Source organism: Felis catus, chromosome B1 (genome assembly GCF_018350175.1).
Source record: "Felis catus isolate Fca126 chromosome B1, F.catus_Fca126_mat1.0, whole genome shotgun sequence".
Lineage (NCBI taxonomy): Eukaryota > Metazoa > Chordata > Mammalia > Carnivora > Felidae > Felis > Felis catus.
In genome coordinates this window covers 42,565,764-42,583,773 of record NC_058371.1, presented here as the reverse complement: position 1 = coordinate 42,583,773, position 18,010 = coordinate 42,565,764, and the positions used below count along the sequence as shown (strand labels likewise).

The window sequence follows — 18,010 nt, the reverse complement described above, 5'->3', positions numbered from 1 at the left end:
TAGGTCACTTAACTATTTTTAGCTGAAACCTCTTTTACTTTTAAAACAAAGCTACTCTCTACATAGACTAGCATAACATAATAATAAAGAGGAACTTGGATTACTATATACGGTACCATGTTGTGAGGGAAAAAATTTGTTTATCATCGTCCTGGATAAAAGTTCTTTTGCAGGTTTATTCATAATAGTTCTTTTTTTATTATTATTTATAATAGTTCTGGCATTGTGCTCAGTGAAAAGAAAAATGGGATTTCCAGATGTAGATGTTCACCAGGCAATTGGAAATGTACTTTATGGCTATGGAGATAACCCAGGCAGTACAATCATTGCATACAAGAGTTCAGCCAAGTCATCAAACAAGTGATATATGCAAGGCAGTCAGATTCGTATCCGTCAGAGCTGGGAGGTTATGGAGCAAAAAGCTGAGTTTTGAATTTCAGGAGCTTTCTTTCACAATGACCTGGCCACAGGTAAAAAGATAAAGGAAAAGATAAAGAATCGATAGAGGATAGTATGATTAAGATGCTTTTCTGACCCCTTGTGCAAAGGGATTTTCAATGAGATGTGGTTATTGCTGAAGAAAAATCAAGATGAATGAGGACTGAAAATGTTTCCAAAATATGAAAATATGAAAAGGGTTAAAATGTGAAGGTAGAGATAAATAGGTAGAGAGAAAAGTAGGATGCTAAAATATTACTGTTTCTGGAGTTGAAGGTAGGATGGATGTAATAAACAAGCAGAGTCAAGAAGAAGTTGTATCAAACCATGCTTCTTAAAAAAACATCAAGCCTCAGAAACTTTTCTGAGATAGAATTATCTAAAACTTCATTACATGTATCTGTCTTGACTCACCGATGGAAAACAAATCCAGGTAAAAAGAGTGAAACATCATAGGAATAAACACACATTCTCCAATTCCTAAAATTGTTTTGGTTGTGTTTGCCTTCCATGATGATAATCCAACACGATATTCTTATTTGTGTTTTTGCCTCGGGCCTGGTTTCAAAAATATCAGCCTCATGGATTATTCATTCTGAAGCTTAGCCATGTGTTTTCCTGTGTAATTTTAGTTTCAATTTCCCTTAGTTTTATTATAAGGAGAACATATTCTTGTAAAACTACATGTTAAAAAAGAAAAAAAAAAAAGAATCCATGATTCAAGGGAAAGAGTAGTGTAAGAAATATTCTAGAATGCAGAGTCATGTACCAGGAAGTTATTTCAAGTACTCATAAGCTGGATGACAAAACTGCATTCTTACAATGCACTGCACACTAACTCCTCATTTCTCCTTTTGATCATCATAAGGAACGATACAGTTTCTCCTTTTCCTTCAGCTTTATTAGTAAGATCAAACAATGCCTGTAAGTGACCACAGAACTACATGCACCCCAAAGAACTTGCCAAATGCAGTTTTAATTTGCATTTTGGAAGAAACATTTTCAGGATGTTTTATCCTTTATTCAAACTTTTAACATATTACAAACTCTCCAAATGTGAAGTACTATTGCTTCAACAGTCCTTAGCAGTCAAATATAGTAGAGATACAGAAAAGTCTTCCTAAAAATTACTTCTAAGGAATATGAAGAAGAAAGAACTGTATCACTGAGAACACAGATAAAAGACTGAATAAGAAAAATGGGCATGTAGAGAGTTACTGTCTTTCGTTTTTTAATTTTTAAAATAATTTTTTAATGTTTATTTTTTAGAGACAGAGAGACGGAGCATGAGCTGGAGTGGGACAGAGAGAGAGGAAGACACAGAATCCGAAACAGGCACCAGGCTCTAAGCTGTCAGCACAGAGCCTGACACGGGACTCAAACCCTCGAAGGGTGAGATCATGACTTGAGTTGAAGTCTGACGCTTAACTGACTGAGCCACCCAGGTGCCCCAAGAGGTACTGTCTTAATTCCTCACCTGCTTCCATTTTTTTCTACATCAATCATTGCCTACATTAGTTCAATGTAGCATGGTTTACATTTCATGGTTGCTGAAATAAGACACTACCGTGTTTAAAGAACCCTAGAGACTTAATGGAAAGCCAATGATAGTAACAGTGAAGGGATATTTTAGGACTTTAGCCTTGGTCAAATTCATTGTCTTACTTCAAAGATTTAAAAGTTCCCATTAAAAAATGTACTTTTCTAGTTACCTATATTCATGGTTTTTGTTATTTCAGTTTCTTTCCCACATTCCCTATGACAGTAAACGAATGGCGTTCCCAGTGACAAATACTTCATAGTACCATAAACTTTCAGTTTCTTCATATGATGAACAGAGATGCTTTTGTGGTTTTATTGTTTATCAAATTACAAAGAAAGAAAATGAAACTATTCCAAAAGTGGAAGTCATTTCTTGCTGCTTACGTGTGTAAGTTTGCAATCATTGGCTATGGCAACCTCTATAATAAATAGATGCTCTGAAAACTCCTTGCACAAGGAGGACCAGAGAAGTAGACTGCAAGAATGTCACACAATAGAATATTGCCTACAAAAAATTCTTGGAAAAATTTGAAAGAATACCATATAGATGAAAAGGTGGGCTTCGTTCTGCCAACTCCACAGGTAAGACAAGAACTGATGTATGGGCAAAAATGTTTTCTTATCATTACTTACCTGAGCAAGTTAACTTCTGTTGAGCAAATGTGGTTCAGTAATTTTTACTGAACAAATGGATGAAGCAATGCCAAAAGTAGAGCAGAATTTGAATAAATGGTGCATACTTAACTTCCTTAAAATTTTCTGCCTAGAGATTGAGTCTTAAATCCATTTTTTACTTACCTTACACAGATAAGGTAAGTGATGAAATAAGGAAACTACAGAAGTATTTTGGCTTAGTGAAATTGCATTTTGGGGGGGCATTTTGAAAAAAAAACCAACAAAGTAATAAATGATGCATGTCAAAGGAACCCCTTTTCTTGGTTGATAATACCTTAAATTGTATGAAGTACATGTTGCTACTTTGATTAGGTTTTTGAGACAGCATATCAAGCAATTTTGTGTTGTATTAATACTACTTGTCGCTACTAAGTGTAAGATTTGGATGAGAGTCTGAATTGCCTTTTTTTTTTTAATTTTACAAACTTTGCCTGCAAACAGCAAGACATGTAGACTAAATGTTTGTCTTTAAAACTACATTTTTTTAAGTTGTATTTCAAAGAATGCCAGGAAAACCATCTTATTATCTATTTCAAATAACAAACATTTATATAGCATCGTTAAGCATTTACAAATACTAACTTACTCCACCTTCATAACCATCCTAAAAAGTATGTATGTTATTAACCTCATTTTCCTGATGAGAAATTTAAGCCATGCAGAGGGCATCTTTAAATGCAGCAAACATATTTTTAGTTAGAGATCTAATCTAACTGTACTTAGAAATAACATCCTGTAGGGGCATCTGGGTGGCTCAGTTGGTTACGTATCCAACTCTTGATTTCTGCTCAGGTAACGATCTCAAGGTTCCTGGGATCTGAGATCGAGCCCTTCTCTCTTACCCTCTGCCCCTCTCCCCAGCTTATGCTCTCTCTCTCTCAAACAACAACAAACCCACTAATGTCATTGCTTAAAGCACTTTGTATTTACAAATCACTAATACTTAGACCTGCTCCCCCTCCATACAAGCACACTGCAGTGCCAGGATAAGATGATTTTGGAAATGTACTTATCAATGGTACAACAAGAAGTTGCAAAACTCTATATATAATTTTTCTCCCAGAGTAAATTCTTTTAAAAATTAAGACAATCGTGGCAGTTTTGGAGCTCTAAGAACAGATTCCAAGGCGTAAAGCAAAACAAACGAAAGCAAACAAAAACAAAACAAAACTCTTCCTGGACTACTTAAAAAGTAGTAATTACTACTTAAGATGTTTAGGAAGTTAGATGATATTCTGAAACAAGGAGAACAAATTAGTCATTACTTTTATTTCTTCACTGAAGATCTTTCCTAGAAATTATAAGTTCACAATGTTCATTTCATATTTTATCATCAATCAAATTTCTATTCCAAAAGAAAATAATGTCTTCTAGTTCCACATAGATACAAAACACATTCTCTAATCTAGCAGAAGTTGATGACCCTCTGTGTTATTCTTAATTAATTTATATTATATCATTAAGCATCCTCTGAAACAGAAGTATATTATTGATTGAATTTCTGCTTCTGTTAAAAGTTCTGTCAAAAGGACGTTAATCACAATATATGACAATAAAAAATATTTCTGTTATTTGGGGAAAATAGTAAAAACCAAAAATTCAGTTGTGTTCCAGAGTAAAATGCAGAACAACAACAACAACAATATATATATATTATATATATGTATATAATATATATATATTATATATATATTATATATATGTATACATATATATTATATGTATATAATATATATGTATACATATATATTATATGTACATAAATATATATGTATATATATATATATATAATATATATATTTGTTACTAAAAACACCACTGCACAGCATTTGTGTGGATAGGGAGAAGGTTTCAGAGAAACCAGAGAGGTGACTATCTAGTGAATATACTGCTTGCATATTTCATTGCTAAAAAATCTGCACTAATAGACAAAGACTGGCCAATTATCTGGAGTCCCTGAAAATGTTTGGATTTTATGTGACGTTTGCCTTTTTGTCTTCTAGCTTATTTATAATACTAATTGTTTTGAAGCTTAAAATTTCATCAGTGTTGGTTTGAGTTAATCTTTCTGTTTTTGCTGCATCCCCATAGTTCAGTATTGATGACCTCAAGAACATATCTGGAAACAGCTTAATGAGAATGAGAAAGGCATGGGGAAAGAGCATATGGGAAGTTGAAGCTCATTTCAGGGCAGTGTCTAGGTCTTTTGTTTACATGTTTTCCTTTGACGTGAAAGTATAAATATGATAAGACCCAAAGAGACACTTTTGTTTGGATTTTATTTGCACTTACCAGGAAAAATATAAGCCTATAGTACCAAAGCAGGCAATTGGTACATATAGGTACAGCATCTCTTACAAGTCCAGCACTGTCCAAGGTTCTGTAAGAAATACAAAATTAAAAGCTTGATAAAATCCTTACCATCAAATGGGGTAGCGAGATGTTAAAAGAACATTGATTTTTGAGGGGTGCCTAGGTAGCTCATTCGGTTAAGCATCTGACTTCAGCTCAGGTCATGATCTCACGGTTTGTGAGTTCAAGCCCCACGTTGGGCTCTGTGCTGACAGCTCAGAGCCTGCAGCCTGCTTCAGATTCTGTGTCTCCCTCCCTCTCTCTCTTCCCCTACCCTGCTTGTGCTCTCTCTCTTTCTCTTAGAAATGAGGAATGAATAAGCTTTAAAAAAAAAAAAAAAGGAAAGAGCATTGATTTTTGAAAGTTGGAAACACTTAAAAGTTCAATCACAATAAACTATATGTACAAAACAATCTCATAAACTGAGCCTTGTTTTCCTTATTCATGAAATGGAGATAACAATCAACTTTTTAGGTCATTATAATATTTAAATAAGAAATTATTGAGCAAAGTGCCTAGTCTACTTACTGACATCTAAGAAATCTCAATTTTCTTCCATTAAAAAAATTAGAATCTAGCCAGGAAGAGAAAATAAATAGCAGATAACAATAAATTACTTAACAATGTGAAGGTATAATACACAGGATTTATACTTGGGGACCTAAGTGTATGTTGGAGTAATCGGGATGATTTTAGTGGAACTTTTGAGGTAGCCTGTGTAAAAGAGCAGGTGAGAGTGCTGGAGGAGAGGAAGAAGTCTTGAGCTCTGAGTATGCAGGTAACAATGCAAGGACTGGGGTTACTGGACAGGTAAGTGTTTGTCAAGACAGCATTACACAGAATTGATCTACAGGCAAGACAGACTATGAATCAGATGCAAAACTATTTCATAAAAATTTTCACTGTGAAATAAATGTCCCATTTCTTTTTTTCTAGGAGGAACTACCTTACCCTTATGATCAATGGATTTCCATTGCTAAAAACCTGCCTGAACTTATTGACAAAAATGAACTACGTAAAGAAGTTGAGAAGGTTTGGAAAGGCATTACATTCATCTTTCTGTTAGAGCTTCTTAACATTTTTCACTTGGCTTTAAAGCTATAATGTCACCCATGTTGATTTGAGTCAATCTCTTTTTTTATTCCCAGTTAAAAATGGTCAGTATTGATGACCTCAAAGACCACAAGTCACAGCGCCTTGCACATCTGGTCCTGGGGTATATCACCATGGCGTATGTGTGGAACCAAGGCGGTGAAGATGTTTGTGAGGTTTGGAGATTTCCTGGTATTTCTTATGCTATATGACAATTTACATCCAATTTACATTTAACGTAAAAATAATTCTAAAATTATTATAACTAAATTTGGTGATGCTTGTATAACAGAAAATAAAAAGAAGACAATGTTTCATTGACTTAACATGCCAGCTGCTATCATTATTGGATTTTTAATCTTTCACTTACATAACACATTTGCTCCATCCTGTGGATATAGACATATGTCCTGAGTCTTTCACTTAAATTATATTGTAAGCATTTTTTAGTTACAACATAATCATGCTAGTCATCATTTGAAATCACTTTATAGTTTTTCATTGAGTTACTGGACTTTATTTATTCAATCCTCTGTTTACAAATACTGTACTTGTTTTAATATTTTGCCATTGTAAATGACATTATAATCAATATATTTGAAAATTAAATTTTTTCTCTCTTTATGAGTTTTGGGAGATATGGACATTTTATGACTCTTCTTACTTAATGCCAAAGTGCTCTCTTACATCAATGTAAATGTAATCTGTCAACACTGAAAAACATATGGGTTTCACTCTACTCTCATCAACAGTAGATAACTTTAGATTTAAAATAATACCATACTTTATTTTAGCTGGCAATCCTAATCACATGAAACCAATTGACTGTAATACCTGATCTTTAGACAAGAAAGAGATAAAATAGATTCCAGAAGCACCTTCTGCCATTTAATGATTTTTTTTTCCTTTTTGACAATTTAATTGGAATTATTATCTTGTCTTTCCACATCCTGTTTAAATACAAAACAACACATATAGTTCCCCTATGTGATAAGTCATCCTCTGATACGTAAACAAAAGGGAAAATGTATTCTGCATAATCATGGGAACACCTTTTACTTCTTTATAATTATCAGATTACCATATATAAATTTTGTGATGACACAAAAAAGTTTCAGATTAGTTCTAGCCTTACAACCTAAGCACACAGCCCCACTAGACTTGCTAGAATCTGAGTTTAGCTAAATGTGTAGGTATTGTATAGAAAGATCATCAATAGGGGCACCTGAGTGGCTCAGTCAGTTAACCCTACAACTCTTGGTTTCGGCTCAGGTGATGATTTCAGAGTTCATGGTCTGCGCTGACGGAGTGGAGCCTGCCTGGGATTCTCTCTCTCTGCACCTGCCCTGCTCACGCACACATGCACACACTCTCTCTCAAAATAAGTAAATAAAGTCAAAACAAAACGAAAGATCATCAATAACAAAGGGCAGCATATGCTAAGTGGAGAAGTATGAGAGTCCAGAGGAGTTAAATAGTAGTTGGTATAATAATGAAATGTTTCAAGGAAGAAGTGGGACTTGAATTACTTATTAAAAGATTGGTACAGCTTATTCAAAGAGGAGAGAAGCAAAAAAGAGAAAGAGAGAACTAGCAAAAAATATGGAGACCAGAATGTACATGGGATAATAAAAAAGATAATAAATTTACCAGACTGGACATCAGAATTATAAAATAAAAATAAAAATATATTTTTAATTTATCTAGTTTTTATATACCACATTATTCTAAAAAGGATTTTAGAAGCCAGCAACAAATACATATACACATATATATGTATATACATATATATAGAAAATTATATATATATATATATATGACTATTGAAGTGAGGAAACTATAGGAAATATATATATATGTGTGTGTGTGTGTGTGTGTGTGTACACATATTGTCAATAGTCATACACACACACACACACACACACACACACACACACACATATATATACAACTACTGAAGTAAGGAAAGAGAACAAATGGATAAAAAATAAGATATATCAATATAAGGCGAATTTTGCTTGAGAATGGGTTAGAAATTAGCATCTGAGTTTCTTAGTAGCTGTGTAAATGTCTCTAATAGATTAAGATGGGTTTGAACATTTCCTTTCTTTTTTCCAAGTCATCTCAAATTAATTTTTCAATTAAGCACCTTCCCTTTTGTTTCCCTTTGATCTTCCCTTTAAATCATAAAGAGGCAGAAATTTCCTTTAGAAACAAATGTAAATCATTTGCAAACCAAAATGTTTCACTTTCCAGAGGCATAAGTTCTGCAAGGGCTTTGATAGCCAATGTTACCATGCTAACATTTTGTCTTCTTTGTTAAACCATCATCTCCAGGTGTATTAAATTAATCCGAAACTACTGAGGTTAGAGCTCTCCTGAGCTCTCAGAACTATTGAGTGGGCCACATTGTCATGCCACCTCTCCCACCGTAGCCCCCCTCCTACTACCCCAGATGAGCCACACATATTCCAGCCATAGGCTGCTGATGACAAGGATGATCTTAATTATTACATGGGACAATCTGGTTATAAAATCAGGCAGATAAAGAATAAAAGGTCAGCATTATGATTAATAGAGCAGTTGGAAAACATGGCATGCATGAGTGGCAACAATGGGCACCCTAGGAGAGCGCTTGCCCATCAGGATTGCCCTGTGGGGGTAGGAGCCTTTTAGAATGTGGGCAAACACAGAGCAGAATCCTGAGTAATAGGCTCAGGAAAAGAAAAGTTGAGAACAAAGGAAACTGAGCATGATTTTATCCTTGTATTTCTTATGGATGAAAAATTCCTTGCATAGAGGAATTGCCCAACAAATATTCATGGGGTGGACACATGAGTGAATAAGTAAGTGACTACAAGTAACCACAGACCGCTGGAAAGTCAAGGATACATCCTTTGTTCCTTGAACCCTTTACCTCCTTTTTCTCTCTCTGACTAGATTATGTCCAAATCAGCCCACATCTAAAACATAAACATTTAATAATTCCCAGGACTAAGTTGTGAAATGAGGAAGAGAAAATTATAGTGGTTTGGTTTCAGAATGCCATGATGTAGAACAGCTAATGTTCTGGCACCCAGAAAGCAGAGGAAAAGGTAAGATACTTCAAAGGCTAATACTAAATACTGTGTTTTAATTAGGTCTTGCCAAAGAACATTGCTGTTCCTTACTGTGAACTGTCTAAGAAGCTGGATCTGCCTCCTATTCTGGTTTATGCAGATTGTGTCTTGGCAAACTGGAAGAAAAAGGATCCCAATGGGTACGTAAACTGTGATTATAGCAGGAATTAAAGAAGTACATGCTTGGGGCACTTGGGTGGCTCAGTCAGTTGAGTGTCGTGGTTGACCAGTTCGAGCCCTACATCAGGCTCTGTGCTGACAGCTTAGAGCCTGGAGCCTGCTTCAGATTCTGTGTCTCTCTCTCTCTCTCTGCCCCATCCCTGCTTATGCTCTGTCTCTCTTTGTCTCAAAAATAAAATAAACATTATTATTATTTTTTAAAGAAGTGCATGCTATTTATGTCAATAGGGAGTTAGTCATTGGTTCAGTTTTCAGCAGCACAGCTTTCTTCTCTTTCTTGGGGGTATGTTTTCCTCTGCTGGTATATACAAGAGAGAAAGGTGTATAATTAACATACAATGAAATGTGCCATCCTGACTGTTCGGTTGGGGGATTTTGACTCTTCTACACACATGGATAGCCTGTGACGAGATACAGAATATCACCTCTATGGTTCTTTCTATTCAATTCTCTTCTCTACCTCCAGGTACACACATTCTGATTGGTCATTTTAAAAATTAATTTTTTCTGCTATTGGATTTCATATTAGTGCGATTATAGAGCAGGTATTCTTATGTCTGGCTTTTTTTTTCGAGTAACATGTTTTGGAGATTCTACAACTTTAATGTTTATCTCTCCAGTTAAGAGTAAACACATTTTCGGCAGTGGAAAGGAAAATGCCCAGGCCCTCAGTGCAGCCTGTTGAGGGACTAGCCCCCTGCTATCATTTTAGCAGTGGGATTTGATACCCTAAGGGGACAAGAGACATAGGGTGTCCCAGGGCTCTGGGTGTGTTTCTGCAGAGGAGTACTGTAGACCCAGGAACCATAAAATGAAAGGATTTGATCTAGAAAAGTTTATTAGGAATGACTAGTTTTGACTAACCTTCTGTGTTCCTTGAATATTTAATTTTTTTTTTCTTAAAAAGTCCTAAGTGTTTGCAATGCCTAGTTGATAAATATTTTTTAAAAAAACATATATATTTTTCTTTTTTTTTACTTATATCTTACCTTTGATAGATCAGTAGTATTAAATTGAATAATAATAATTCAAAACCACTTTTTGAGTTTTTAACTGATTTTCTTTTTCTTTTTCAACTGGCCCACTGTTTGATGGCTGCTTTCATAAGGCCCATGACTTATGAGTAAGTATTTGATCATTTTATTCTAAGGATTATTTTTTATTCAAAGTAAATATAGGTTTATCAGTATCATCCAAATGTACTTTTTAAGAGACCAATTGAATTCAGGCAAAAAATAACTCTAGTAATTTTTTAAAGAGCAAATAATCCCAATCCTTAATTAGATCTCGGACTATCATAGGACCATGTCTGCTTGATATCATAGCTATATTTACATGCAAAAATAACACCTGCATATATAAAATGTAATTAAAAATGCACAAATACGAAATGCACATCCATCTGTGTGTCTTTGACTTAATAATCTCAGTGGCCAGAAACATAAACTTGTTCTTTTTGGCCCAATCCTTACTATTTTTGATCTATGTACTGAGAGGAGGCTAAAAGCCAGGGAAACAAAGGTAAATATCATAGGAATAAGCCTGCTTTGGTGCAGAAAGTGGATACAGGCAAATTATGTAAATTGCTCCTTGATTAGGAAGAGGGCAAGAGGAGCTCTAACCAAATAAAAGGGATGAAGAAGGAATTCCTGTAGCAGGTTACTTAAGCTGAGTTCCAAAGAGTGAGTAGGAAGGAATTAGCTACAAGAAAAAAATGAGTGTTCATAGTGGAGGATACAGCAAGAGTAAGGGCCTCAAAGTGATGAAAATCTTGATGTATTATCAGACTGAAGGAAGGCTAGTGTCGTTGATAAGTAGTGACTGATGCAAGTAGTAGTGTGGTAAAGGGAGGAAGAAATAAATTTAGCAAAAAGATTATGTAGGACTTTTGGCTATGATAAGGAGTTTATATAGTATCTTCAGATCGCTGGACAGCTATGGAAGGCTTTTACATGGGAAGATGGTATCATCAGTCCCATGTTACAGATGAGAACACTGAGGCAGAAACATAAAATATCTAGGTCAAGGTCACACAACAAGTAAACTTGCAGAAATGGTCTGGCTTCGGAGACTATGAATTTAACCACCATGAACTTCATAGATATACAGATACTGAATCCTTGGTAGCACTAGTGTGAAACTTCACTAAAAAAGAAAATATGGTATAATCAATTCTTTGAATTTCCCAATTTCTTTGTAAAGCAAGTAAACCACTGAGAAATTGAATCAGGTTCACAGATAAAAATATAGATATGAATATATTTATTTAAAGCAAAAAGCCTGCTTAAAATTATACCTCACAGATGTCTCTATAAGCATCAAGTATGTATAAATCTGTAAATATGGTAATATATATGCATGTGAAAAATTAATGAGACAAAAGAAACAGAAATGGTCTTGGAATTTCTGGTTCCAAAATTCTAAAATAGAATTTAAAGTCCCAGCTTAATTTACCATTAGATCTTAGACAATGGACCTAACACTCATATTCCCAACAATATAATAGAGATAGTAAAACCTAGCATACTTATCCCACAAGATTATTTTGAAACTAAAATAGAATAAAAATACTGAAAACTACAAAGCACTCAAACAAATACGCCAGTATTTTTGCTAAATTCTTGACTCCCTTGACTTATTTTCTTAGGAACATGGACATTCTGTTTTCGTTTCCTGGTGGAGACTGCGGTAAAGGATTTTTCCTGGTTTCTCTGTTGGTGGAAATAGCAGCGGCTTCTGCAATCAAAGTAAGTCTGTCCATACTGGCAAATTTGTATCTTGATTTCCATAAGCAGAGCAATCATTCTATACTATGCATGAAATAACTTTATCTTGATTCAATAGAGCATTCAATTATTTAATTGGATATAAGGGTTCATCTGGTAGAAAAAAGTATTTTATTTATTTTTGTGTCTCATCTAAAATATAAAGCGTAGGACCCACACATTTAGAATAAAGTTTGAAAGCTCAAAAAAAGAGATGCATTTTTAATGCAAGTTGTTATTGGAACTAGATCACAGAGTGATATGAATCTAATGGTTTTGACTATTAGAATCAGAAATAAAACTATATAAAACTATATAAACTTATCTCTAAATGTTAAATAAATAAAAATAAACCCAAGCTTAATTAAATGCAAGGAAATTAAGTCAAACAATAAGAAGGTACTCACCAAAACAAAAGAAGTGGAAATCCCACATTTAATTTGAGGATTAAGAATTAGAAGAAGTTTATTCTATACCAATATTTAGTGCTAAGAAATCTTAAATGTTTACCTTTTTTTTTTTAAGGTAATTCCTGATTTATTGAATGCAGTAAAATGTGAGGACCACAATACTCTGCAAAGGGCGCTGCGTTACATAGCTTCTTGTCTGAAACAAGCCAAGGAAGAGTTTAAACAAATTCATGGCAAGTATTGTATGCCAGGCAACATTCAAGGCTGGCAGTCACAAGTTTCTGGTTACCTGAAACGTAGAGTTGTTAAACAAATAGGAAAAAAAAAAAACAACTCTCACTTAAGTGGGTGTGTTTTCACTTTATCTCACTAAATTATTATACTTTCCTGTGGTAGGTTTCGTTATATTAATTTTATAGATAAAGTAATCTACTGGAGAGATAAGATAAATGGCCCAAGGTTACATAGATAGTAAATTGTGAAGCTAGAATTGCAAGCCAGGTAATTATTTAACTGTCAGGAATGTCCTAGCCTCCCACTGAAAACCATGGAGACAGTTGCTTAAGGTTCAGGCTGTTTTAATTTCTAAAATACTTAGCTTCTGCTTGATAAGAACTCCCTAAGAATTCTGCTTTTTCACAAGTTAAGTAAGAAACAACAGAGAAAAGCTACTGAGCTCAAAAGTTATTACAAAATTAACAGTTAAAAAAAAGCAGCAATAACCAAAAAAAGTATATAAACAAAGGTCTACCAAAAAAAAAAAAAATGCGCTCTGCAGGACAGCTTCAACAAATATGTCACGGTGTATCTCTAGGCTTTGAATTACTGATGATTGGTCATTGGAAAGAAATAGACCCTCAGATAAAAAATGTTAGTAAGCTTTGGGAAGAGAGACATGGGGATGATCCACAGGGAAACAAACCCACAGGGTTCCTGGGGTTGTTGTTTCTGCTTTTCATGTTATTTAGATTTGTTTCTTTCTTTATGTAAGTAGTTTATCTCATGGCAGTAAGCATGTGAAATAGCTTTAAAGAAACATTGGCAGTTTAATTGGTCTCCCTAGGAGGAGTCTGATGTGGGCTTAGGCTCTTTGATATAAGCTGTGTGCTAGCCCTATGGTAGACCCTGTTCAGTGGACATGAGGCTCACTTGGGAGAGCTTCTCCTCAGGGACTTTTTCTGCACAGATGGACCTAATGCCTTTCCTGCAGCCTAAGCTGAAACCCGCTATCAGTTATTTACAATATCTTGATCTCCTGTGATGGTTCTGATAACTGCTTAATTTAACATACCTTATCTTTTTACAGAATATGTGGACCCAAACACATTTTTCAATGTTCTTCGCATATACTTGTCTGGGTATGTAGTCTTACACCTGAGTTTGTTTTCTCTTAAACATTTATCATAACACATCAAATTCCCACTGATGATCCCCACTATCCATTGGGTTTAGGAAATAGTTCATATCTTAAAAAACATGTTGTAGAGAAAGAATATTCTCTCTGTTATTAGTTGGCCAGGCATGGACTCGACTATGGACAGGAAAGGTAGTCATTTAAAAAAGAGGAATGGAGGTGCCTGGGTGGCTTAGTCAATTGAGCGCCTGACTCTTGCTTTTTGGCTCAAGTCATGATCTCCCAGTTCATGGGATCGAACCCCATATCAGACTCAGCACTGACAGCACGGAGCCTGCTTGGGGTTCTCTCTCTCTCCCTCTCTCCCTGCCCTTCCCCCACCTCTCTCTCTCTCAAGATAAGTAAATAAACATTAAAAAGAGAGAACAGAATGATATTTTCTCCAATGCAAAGGTAAGCTTCCATTTATAGAATCCTTATGCCAAATTTTCTCAGAAACATTTTATTTAGCATTCTCAAAAATGAACATGAGTGGAGGGAAGTGTGGAAGAAGAATAATGAAATCTATGTCACGTCACTCTCCATTCACCCTCTACTATAAAATTTTATATCTGAAAATTTGGCAATTAATCTAAATAATGATTTTTTTCCTTCCTCATCTAGCTGGAAAGGCAACCCCCTGCTGCCAGAGGGTCTGAAGTATGAAGGTGTCTGGGAAACCCCAAAGAAGTTTGCAGGGGGTAGTGCAGCCCAAAGCAGTGTCTTCCAGTGCTTTGATGTTCTGCTGGGCATCCAGCAGAGTTCTGGTGAAGGTGAGTGGATAATGACAAATAATAATCTCCTATGTTAGTACAATAGTGTTTTAACATCTAAGAAGTAACTTTCCATCAGCATCTCATCTGAGCCTATCTGATACTTTTCAAAGAATCAGTAAGGCAAGATCTTGTTGTCATCACCCCCTTTCACAAACAACAAAGCAGGAACTTTTAAATTTCTTTACAGGTTAAGTGACAAACCCCTTATTAACCAGCTAGAAAACAGTGAAGCCAGAACCAAAACCCAAGTTCATCACCCTCTCAATCTTGACATTTGAACATGTATATAAGGCCTAATTGGCTGTGATGAAGCCCATAGCACATGTCCTGAAAATGTATGATCAGATTCAGAAAGAGAAAGTCACCAGCAAATGAGATGGGACTGTGAGTTGAAGTTGGGGAAGTGGAGATGTCAGTGACAGGGGAGGCTTGACATTGCTCTTGGTCAGCTGTCTTATTTTCCAGCAGCTCAAATTTTAAAGATGCCCCAAAGTTGAAATATGAGCTACATCTATTATATTCCTTGTAGGGGTAGGAGAAGCTCCAGTAAGAACTTCTTGGTTAATAGTTCATTCATTTATTTAAAAGTTCTCCCTTAAACTCTCCTGGACTCTGTGTCATGATCTGTCAAGTATAGATTATATTCACCCTGTCTGTATCATCAGCTTTTTAGAAGGATCAAATACAGTAGGAAGTGAGAAAGGACACATGAGCAAAAAACTCTATTATGAAAGAATGAGTTCAGCTCATGGGGCTTTCAGAATAAGCCTGTATTACAATAATTACCATTACTAGATCAAGATGAGTAGTCTTCTAACGGTGGTTGTGAACTCAGTGCCTCATGTTTTAGTGGTGGCTTGTGATCTCCCACCCACTATGACCTCACTCTGACCTTCTCCCTTAGATTGGGGAATGTTTTGGTTTCCCTACTGACTAATCTTTCTCTTGTTCCTTCAGAATCTTCTTTCAAATTCCTTCAGGAAATGAGAGAATATATGCCATTAGCTCACCGGAAATTTCTCCAGTCATTAGAGTCAGCCCCCTCAGTCCGTGAGTTTGTTATTTCAAAAGGTGATGCTAAACTGAGAGCAGATTATAATGAATGTGTGAAAGCTATGGCTGACCTGAGAAAATACCATTTGAAAATAGTAGCCAAGTACATCGTGATTCCTTCAAAGAACAAGCACAAGACAAACTCAACATCTGAAGAAACATCAGAACCAGAAAATAAAGGAACTGGAGGCACTAGTGTCATGACTTTCCTGAAGAGTGTTAGAAATACAACTGAGAAATTCCTGCTGAACGTTGACTAATGTAACTTGGCATTTCGTAAAGACCAAGATGTCTATATATGTCTATATATGTCTATATTGCTCATTGTATCAGACCCACGAATTAATAATACACAACTTTTTAATAGTACTTATAAAAGATTTCAAAGTGTTTTTCCAATATCTGTTCCTTCCTTGTAAGAATAGAATTATAATAAAATTAGAATATTTTATTGTAATTAAAATGATGACATTCAATAAATATTGATATGATATAATAAAATGTCTAAAAGTTGCTTTATTCATAACTATAATTAAATACTCATCCAGATGAGACCCAGTCTACACTGCTACCCTCAACCATGGGTAATAGATTCCTTTACTTTCCCTACAGTAATATCACACTTGTTTATAATTACCTGTGTCCTTGTCTGTATTGTTACTACATGATAAGCTTCCCGATGCCAGGGACACCCTATTTTTTACTGACCCATGCATCCCCCAACCTTAGTGCATACCTAGCAAATACCTGTTGAATGAATATATAAATTATTGAGTCAATTCATGAATAAATTACTGTGGGCTAACAAGAAGAGGTCACCTTTGAAATATAATTTCTCTCAGGAGGCTGGGGTTATCTGACACACACAATCTGGCATTAATTTATTTAATAACATAATCTAAGAGTGTTGGAGAGGAGCTTAAAAATTATATGAGCTAGGGGCGCCTGGGTGGCGCAGTTGGTTAAGCGTCCGACTTCAGCCAGGTCACGATCTCGCGGTCCGGGAGTTCGAGCCCCATGTCAGGCTCTGGGCTGATGGTTCAGAGCCTGGAGCCTGTTTCCGATTCTGTGTCTCCCTCTCTCTCTGCCCCTCCCCTGTTCATGCTCTGTCTCTCTCTGTCCCAAAAATAAATAAATGTTGAAAAAAAAAATTATATGAGCCAACTCATTTTTTAAAAATGTTTATTTTTATTTTTGAGAGACAGAGAGCATGTGAGCGCAAGTAAGGGATATGAGGAGAAAGGGGGACAGAAGATCTGAGGTGGGCTCTGACACTGGCAGCAGAGAGCCCAATGAGGGGCTCAAACTCACAAACTATGAGATCATGATCTGAGCCAAAGTCAGATGCTTAACCAGCTGAGTCTCCCAGGCACCCAGACCCAAACTAATTTTAAAGATGACAAAATTGAGGCTCAGAAGGATGAAGTTGCTTACTGAGGGTCACACAGTTGGTTATAAAGGGGAGGAGAACTTTAGTTTATTGATCTTCCTCATCTTTTTCACTGGTCTCGATGTAGACCAGGTTAGAGAGAAAGGGAATTTGGGAAGAAGAGGGAGAAGAAATGAGCTGACTTGATAGAATTTCATGAGATATAGTAGTAGATGATTAGCTAGATATTGGCTATGCTATTAAAGATGAGAAGAAAAACAAGGCACAATGGCTGCCTGCGTGCAGAATTTGCAAGCACTTTCAATTTGTGGAAAGCCCAGGTCTGAGGAAGTGGGTTGAGTGCACACACCCAAACAGGTTCAAGGAAGGAAATGTAGTCACATATTTCTAAGATCACACCTGTAAAAACTATTTTAACATATTTAACATATTTTGAATACACCCTAGCCCAGTGAAATCTCCCTGTTCATAAGCAAAATTTCATTTGATTCCAGAGAAAATATACCAAATGTCAATGGTAATAGTTTTTAGGTGCATGGGACACATTTTCTTCTTTATTTTCCTGTCAGTGTTTCTACAATTAACATATATAAGTTTAAAATGAGAAAAGTTTGCATGCATGAATGTATGCATGCAGACCAAGTACATACGTGTACTTGGTCTGCATGCAAGTGTGTATACGTGTATAATTTTTAAGGGTTGGAAGAAAGGTCATCATGTCTCAGGGCTTGATGTGGTTAAGAATGCACTAAATTGAGAGGTTTCAAAGGTGGGTTATTTTTGTGGGCTCCGTTTTGGACATCTATTACCTTTGTGACCTTAGGC

General features: G+C 35.6%; 1 protein-coding gene across 1 annotated transcript; it reads left to right on the top strand.

The window, feature by feature from the left end:
* The first annotated feature begins 2,404 nt into the window (after positions 1 to 2,404).
* Positions 2,405 to 16,296, top strand: IDO1 (indoleamine 2,3-dioxygenase 1). The gene is made up of 10 exons (XM_003984814.4): positions 2,405 to 2,562; positions 5,944 to 6,039; positions 6,156 to 6,275; positions 9,240 to 9,358; positions 10,507 to 10,521; positions 12,046 to 12,145; positions 12,689 to 12,806; positions 13,880 to 13,931; positions 14,591 to 14,739; positions 15,700 to 16,296. Exons 1-10 carry the CDS (start codon positions 2,464 to 2,466, stop codon positions 16,053 to 16,055), a joined length of 1,224 nt encoding a protein of 407 aa, XP_003984863.1. The 5' UTR covers positions 2,405 to 2,463; the 3' UTR covers positions 16,056 to 16,296.
* Positions 16,297 to 18,010: the final 1,714 nt, after the last annotated feature.

Bases quoted from the DNA above. Each gene is read 5' to 3' on its own strand.
- IDO1 (XM_003984814.4), top strand. From the start codon at position 2,464: ATGTCACACAATAGAATATTGCCTACAAAAAATTCTTGGAAAAATTTG. The intron at 13,932-14,590 runs GTATGTAGTCTT...TTCCTCATCTAG, and splicing joins CTTCGCATATACTTGTCTGG to CTGGAAAGGCAACCCCCTGC. The intron at 14,740-15,699 runs GTGAGTGGATAA...TTGTTCCTTCAG, and splicing joins CCAGCAGAGTTCTGGTGAAG to AATCTTCTTTCAAATTCCTT.